The sequence below is a fragment of the Cinclus cinclus genome, chromosome 24, assembly GCF_963662255.1.
Source record: "Cinclus cinclus chromosome 24, bCinCin1.1, whole genome shotgun sequence".
Taxonomy (NCBI): domain Eukaryota; kingdom Metazoa; phylum Chordata; class Aves; order Passeriformes; family Cinclidae; genus Cinclus; species Cinclus cinclus.
The window spans coordinates 225,456-232,914 of NC_085069.1; the positions used below are offsets into that span (position 1 = coordinate 225,456).

Here is a 7,459-nt window from a genome sequence, read left to right on the forward strand (position 1 = left end):
TTTGCTATTGTGAACACAACTGGAAGCTATATGGAAGTGTCTCAATAGTTCCAGTGGTGCTCAGCATCATCTTATGGGTGACACACTTGATTTAATTTGAACAAAAGGAGCACATCTACTCTAGAGCTCGGCAGGCTATAACAAGATCATCATCAGACAAGTTTCTTATCACACCAAAGAACCATTTCACCACTATTTGAGGGACTGGATGATCTCTACCAGGTGTGGAGGAAATGCATTATTAACCATCTCAGGATGGGCTCCAGCCATGACTTAACCACAGAACTGAGCACCTTGAGCTTGATTCAGAGACAAGTAAGTTCTGCATTTTGGATTGATAAGTATCCTTTATATAAAATAAAATAAAAACTTTGCAATCCCTTTGCTGTCATCTGAGGATAAACAATCAAAATAAAGTATTTTTATTTTCTCTGATGATATTGTTCTAATGTAGTTTGTTGACTCTGTAGAGACAGATACAGACAGTACTTTATCAGACCCTTTGAAGAGAAAATCAGCTTGGATCAGGACTCACTCCACAGCAAGCCAGCAAAAAGAGACTGGCTACTAGCAGTTAAGCTTTAAAGAGCAAAAATAAGCAGAGGCAACAACTCTACACTCAAAGAAGTTTGTTGACAATCAACACTAACAAGCATTTAACATACACAACATGACAAAGTAGCTCAACCGAATCTGACTCCTCCCAAACAGAAGGAGTCACTAGTGAAGGTGGAAGAGTCACAGAGAGGCAAATTAAGAACAGAAAGGTTCCTAATCCTCAATTTCCCATTATCAAACACATGTTAATGCCTCTGAGTGATTGGGAGAGGGGGAAGGGAGGAATTAATGATGTTCTGATGTGGCCCTAGCCAGACTGTTCCATTCCTGGCACAAAGCCAAGACTCACATGAGGACATTGTCCAAAAGTACCTTGTTTATGTTGTGGCAATAGCTGTGAGCTGTTCTCTTCAACTTTACTCCTGGCACTGGCTTCCTGCTCTTCTGACCATTCCACATTATCCCTGTTGTGAAAAATAAGATGAACTAGAGCCAAGCATGGTAGAGGAAAAAGACAGAGGGAAAGAGAAAGGTCTGGAGAGCCCTCCAAATGGACAGGAGTGCAGGTGTGATCCCTAATTCCAGCCCAGCACCAGCACAATGGCCTAGTCAGCACATGCAACTCCTACTCCTGAAGGAACTCATAGAATTGCAAACAGAAGGGATCCTAAATCTGTCCCATTTTGGATGCTAAATCAAATTTAAAGGGAATAGATCCTTGCTAAAACTATGAGGGTACTCAGCACAAAACTACATTGTCTTTCTCAAGTTAAAACAAAAAAGGCAGTTGGGTTATTTGGAAGGTAACTGCTAAAATAAATCAACTTATGAGAAAAAATATGCAGGAAGCTTTAAAGCATTAAGAATTACTAATAACTTCAAAGCACACACAGAGCTATGCAGTCATTAAAGTGATTAATGTGGCCTTTTTTCACAAGTAAATGAAAAGCAGAATACAAGGCCCAAGAAGCAGTTCTTGTCTCAAAAGGAATTACTCTTTTGATTTTAACTCACAAAACAAAGGCTTAAATGTTAAGTCTGTGAAAAAAACAGGTTACTAAGAATTTCTACAGGAACTAAGGATATACTTTTGTAACATACGTTTTGTATAGAATAGTCCCAGAAGGAATGACAGGCTGACATATCTATTACTTAATTACAAATTAAATACATCTGATTCTTAACAAGGTATAGCAGCCAGAGACCAAAAGTGGATCTATTTACCAAAAAAATGTAAAACACCTCCAGTTCTCAGCAAATTAAGATAATCTGGATGTTTAACTGAGTTAAAACAACTACTGTATCCAAATAAAAAGCTCCTGTTCCAAGCACACACCTGGCACACCTTCACCTCACTGAAGGACTGGCAGGTAATGGATTTCTGGCAGCAGGTAATTTACCTTTATTAACCACAGAAATATAACAATTTCTACAACCACAGGAGCCTGAGAAATGCTACTGCTTCAGGAGGGGTTGAGAATAGCTCAGAATTCTCTGTTGATCAGTCCCGAAGTCTCAGGACTCCCTGGAGACCAATCCCAAAGGTTCAGGAACCCTCAGGGGATCAGTCCCCAAAGTCCAGAACCCTGCAAAGAGCAGTCCCGAAGGCTCAGGACGCCCGAGGACCAGCACTCCCGAGCACCGGCCGCATAGGGCACTGTCCTGCCCGGGGATGCCGGTCTCCGCTCTCCGGCCGCCAGCCCTACATCCATCACTCCCTCAGCCCTCTCTGCGCCTTGATGGTGTCTCTCGAGGCGCGTTCAGAGAGGAGTGCGGTCACCGCGCTCAGGGCCCCGTGAGGCGGAGAGGGCAGGTTGGAGCTGGCCCACTACACAGCGCCTGGCCGCACACACCGCGAATCGGAGAGGCGACGGCAAGCCCGTCCCAGCCACCCCCACCCCAACGCCGGGCGCGGGGCAGCACCACAGGACAACAGCACCCCGTGCGGCTCACGGAGGTCTGAAGCGGGCAGCGGCGACAGCGCTCACGCACCAGGCGTTGTGCTGAAAAAGCTGGGCTGGGTCGGTGAGGAGCCGCCGCCCGAAAGGCCGTCGCTCCTGCGCCTCGCTGGGCGCCGCCATGGCGGGATAGCCAGTACCGGAAGCGGAAGCGATGCCACGGAAGCGACGCCGCGCATGCCGACCCGAAGGAGGACTGAGGGCGGCAGTCACATGGGACGAGTGGTCAGATGGGGCCGTGCCCTGGGAAAGGGTCCCGAAAAGGCCTTCACTGGAGTTCATCCCGCATTTCATGGAGTCTCGGGATGGGACAGGCAGGATTCGTCTGGTCCAGCCTTCCTGCTCCAGTAGGGTCATTCCAAAGTATACGGCACAGAATCCCAGAATGTTTTGGGTGGGAAGGGACCTTAAAGACCATCCTACTCTACGCCCTGCCGTGGGCAGGGACACCTTCTACTAGCTCAGGTTGCTCCAAGCCCCATCCATCCTCATTTTGGAGGATGGATGGGATCCAAGGGGGATCCAGCTTTCAGGGATCCAGGGGCAACTGCAGTTGCTTTGGGCAACCTGTGCCAGGGCCTCCCCAGCTTCATGGGGAGGAATTTCTTCCTAATATTCCACCTAACCCTACTCTTTCAAACTGAACCCATTCCCCCTTGTCCTCTTACAACGGGGCGTAATGGGTTCAGGTTCAAAAGATTTGAATGGATTGTCCAGGACTGCCTCCAGACAGTTCTGGAGTACTTCCAGCGGATGAAAGCTTGACACTTCTGGCCAGTCTGTTCCAGTGCCTGGTCACTGCACAATGAAGAATTTCTTCCTCATGTTCAGGTGGAACTTCGTGGGCATCAGTTTGCACCTGTTGCCTCTTGTCCTATTGCTCAGCACCACCGATCAGAGTCCAGCTCCATCTTCTCAGCACCTCTTTAGATATTTATTTGTTTGGTCTTCTGGGAAGAGGAAGGGAAGATGAAGGAGGAAGGAGGGAAGTTGAGGAGGCCACCAGGATGATGAGAAGGATAGAACACCTCTTGTACAAGGAAAGGCTGAGAGAATTGGGATTGTTCAGCCTGGAGATGAGAAGCTTTGGGGTGCCCTAACTGTGGCCTTTTCCAGTACCTGAGGGAAGCCTGCAAAAAAGATGGAGAGAGACTATTTACAAGCACCTGGAGTGACAGGACAAGGGGGAATGGCTTCACACTGACAGGGGGCAGGATTAGAGGGGATATTTTAAGAAATTCTTCCTTACGAGGGTGGGGAGGCCCTGGCACAGGATGCCCAGAGCAGCTGTGGCTGCCCCTGGAGCCCTGGAAGTGTCCAAGGCCAGGCTGGACGGGACTTAAAGCACCATGGGACAGTGAAGGTGCCCATGGCAGGGGTGAGACTGGATGGTCTTTAAAGTCCCCTAGAAACCATTCTGGGATTCTGTAATTTTGTTCACAGCATGCAAAGGGAGGCACAGGGTGACCCACTTCTTTCCAAATTTTGTGGGTCTTCTTTCTGCAACACTTGAGGGAGTCTCCACACTGGCTGGTGCAGTCCCTGAGCTCCTGTGGATGGCAACCAAAGGACAAAAGAGGGCGACATTGGCTTGTGAAACAGCCCAGCCCCACTCAGCACCAGCTGCTGCACCCATGGCTTTGGAGGGACCTGGTACCTGGGGGGTTTAAAATGCACATTGGTGTGACATACCCCTGGTGGCACTTCCTGCAGTGCCTTTGCAGAACAGATGACAGCCGTACAGATGCTTTTGGATGTGCAACCAGATATAAAGCTTTTCTGGAAATCTCTTCTTGGGGCCCCTCTGTTTTGTGTATGTTGTTATATAAGGCACAAATACCCCAGTAGAGAGGGGAACTTCCTTCTCTATCCCACAGAGGCAATTTATCTGATAATCTAAAACAGTTCTCCCAGGACAGAGGTGCCAAATCCAACCCATTTCCCAAATACTTTGAGGTGGAGGATTCCTCTGGTAATTGAAGCTGCCCATTTTTCCTAGGGGCTGAAGAGGAGGAGAGTGATCAGAGTGATCAGTGACTGAGCCTTGTCCTGCTTTTACAGAGCTCAAAGGGAGCAGAGATCCCAGCAGCCTTGAAAAGATCTGGACAAGTTATGCTATGGGGATCTATCCCCATTTTTCACAGTGCTGGTTAGTTATCTAGGGAGGACAATTCCCTGCAGTTTATCAGTAGCCAGAAAAGGTAAGGTTGACTTGTTCTGTGTCCCATCTGGTAAGAGAAGAGCTTGGCCTCTGCTCTTGTAGCCAGGAACATCTGAAACAAAACTGGAAAAAGGGAAAAAGTGAGAATCTGGACTAAGTCCAGGGGCAGAAATCCCCATCATAGCATGATGCCTCTGTGGCACCTGGAGGTACAAAAATAAGGTATTAGACCCTGCTAAGACAGGGGAGAGTGATTTTACTGCTGGAAGAGCCATCAGTTCCTCACCACCAGAGACTTGCTTCCATGTTTATCCCATGTGGGTGGGAACCATTGCAGTATTCTAAGGGAATCAACTGCCTCATGTTAACATCACATCCTTGTCATCTGACAAGCACCAGTACAGGCATGCAAAAGGCTTTTAACTAATCTGTTGGTTTCCAAAGATTTCTAGGTTTCCTCCAAGGAAAAAGACCTTAGGTACCTAGCCTTACCTTCCTCTGTCCTAAGGCTTCCAGCTTTCTTTGCTGGTCAGGTGAGCCCTGCTGGCTGTGGAGCCCAGGATGTAGTTGAGGTCCTGGGTGTCACCTTTGTGCCCTAGGGAAGCACCCAGGCAATGTTTGAGTGGAGCAGGGAGTGTTGCCAGCAGCTGTGACAAGCTCTCCAGGGAGATTTCAGGCTTTGGGAATGACAGCAAAAGGGCAACTGGAGAGAACCCATCCACAGAATCCAGACTTGACACCTCCCATGGCTCTGGGGTCAAGTGAGTCTCCTCTGTGGCTAGGTCAAAACCCAGATTATCCACAATGGTTGTGCCCTCTGTAACAAGAAAATGTTGGACAGCTCCTTTGCCCGCTGGCAGTCAGCACAGAGAGACTTGCCAAAAGGAGGTAATTAATAATAACAATAACAATAATAATATTAATAATAGTATTGCCTTTCACCTTTGCCTTTCACCCACTCCTTCCATCTCAGGATCTGAAGAAATGTAGCCATAATAATGCAATAAAACTCCCTCCCTCCCAGCAGGGCTGGATGCTGAGGCCAAGAAGGATTAAATTACCTTTCCATGGCTGCTCATTAGCCATCACCTCCTCCAGTGCTCCATCAAGCATACAGATACAACCCTTTCTCCTGTGCCCTGCTGAGGGGTGGCACTGCTGAGACACACCGAGTTCACACTGTGCCTCTCTGCCATGTAACGAAAAGCAAAAATTCAACCCAAGATTAAAGGAAGTGCAGAAATAGAATTTAAGCTATGCTGAGTGCATGGCGTGTCCCACGCCAGAGTGACCCAAAGAAAGTTGCAGAGACCCAGCAGCCTCCCTGTGCTCCTATCACTGGGCTGCTGAAGGAGAAGCCAGGTAGGAGCAGAGAGCAAGGAGGGGAGTACCAGTCCCCTCCTGTGGTGTGTCATGGGCTTCCTGCAGCTCCTTGCTGGCCAAGGGCATAGCTGGAGTCTACATTGGGAATGTTACCATGTCCCCAGGGCTATGAGGGAAGGTGGAGTTAGTCAGTGGGGAGATATCATAGTCATGGAATGGTTGGGGTTGGAAGGGATCTTAGAGATCCCTTAGAGATCCATGGGCAGGGACATCTTCCACTATCCCAGGTTGCTCCAAGCCCTGTTCAACTTGGCCTTGAACCCTTTCAGGGATGGGGCAGCCAGAGCTTCTCTGGGCACCCTGTGCCAGGGCCTCCCCACCTTTACAGGGAAGGATTTCTGCCAAATATCCCATCTAACCCTGCCCTGTTCTCTGACAGTGGGAAGCCATTCCCCCTTGTCCTATGACTACAGGCCTTTGTAAAAGAGTCTCTCTCCATCTTTCCTGTCAGCTCCTTCAGGTACTACAAGGCCACAATTAGGTCACTCTGAAGCTTTGTTTCTCCAGGCTGAACAATCCCGATTCTCTTAGCAAAGAAGGGAAGGGAAGGAAGGAAGGGAAGCCCAAAATACAACAACCTAAATTATTCTGTAATTTTGTACAGAGGGAAATGCAGCATTTTGGCTTTTTAATTCTAACTTTCTTTTCTTCTTCTCCAAATCTTAAGTTTTTTGCCCAGCAGATGCTCCAGATCCTAAACTATCCCAAAGTGCTGACGTACTCACCATCCACAGCCATGTCCTTCAGTATCTCCTGGAGATTCTGTTCTGGAAAGTGGATTTCCATTGAGAGTGTTGGCACTTCACTGACCTGCTTACCTAGAATGAGTGGGGAGATGTGTTTAATTTCAGTAAATTCCCTAGAGACCTAGAAAACCCCATTCTGGGCTGTGAATCAGACAAAACACACTTTTTGTCATCTTCTGGCTGCATTAGAAGTGCTTTGCTTATTTTTGGGGTGTATTAACAGAAAACAGTTTACAAAAGGAGTTGATGGGGTCCAAGGAAAGAGAGCACTTCAGCGCTTCCAGGAATTAAAGTAGCAGTAAAAAGAATCTTGGCCTTAAGTGTTGCTGTAGGAGCTGTGTCAGTGGGATGGGTTCAGGGTGTCCCCACTCCCTGGGAACCACCGTGGGGCAAATGTCCCCGTCCAGTGTGGGAGATGATCACTCAGCAGCCCAGGAGGTGGAAAACTTGGGCCGAGCACGTACAGACACCACCATCTAGTGGTGCCGGGCTCCAACAATCTCCATGCAGCCGGAGATTGTTCCGCAGGGCAGCAGCTTCTATCGCGCCCAAATGCCTTCTCCCAGGGAGCTGACGGAAACCACGAAGTCCACGCCCTGCCCCAGTAGGGACCTCCAACTCCTCCCTCTCTCTACTACGGCCGGCACCCGCGA

At 48.6% G+C, this 7,459-nt stretch overlaps 1 protein-coding gene across 3 annotated transcripts in view; it reads right to left on the reverse strand.

The window, feature by feature from the left end:
* TLK2 (tousled like kinase 2) overlaps positions 1 to 2,790 on the reverse strand; it is a 69,730-nt gene extending 66,940 nt beyond the window's left edge. The window contains exon 1 of one of the 3 annotated variants that reach the window (XM_062508134.1): positions 2,551 to 2,784. In XM_062508134.1, the coding sequence (XP_062364118.1) occupies positions 2,551 to 2,695 (145 nt within the window). In that variant the 5' untranslated portion in view covers positions 2,696 to 2,784. Of the gene's footprint in view, positions 1 to 2,550 lie in introns of all 3 variants that reach the window. The other 2 variants (XM_062508135.1, XM_062508136.1) reach the window with 2 other exon arrangements.
* Between the last annotated feature and the right edge of the window lie 4,669 nt (positions 2,791 to 7,459).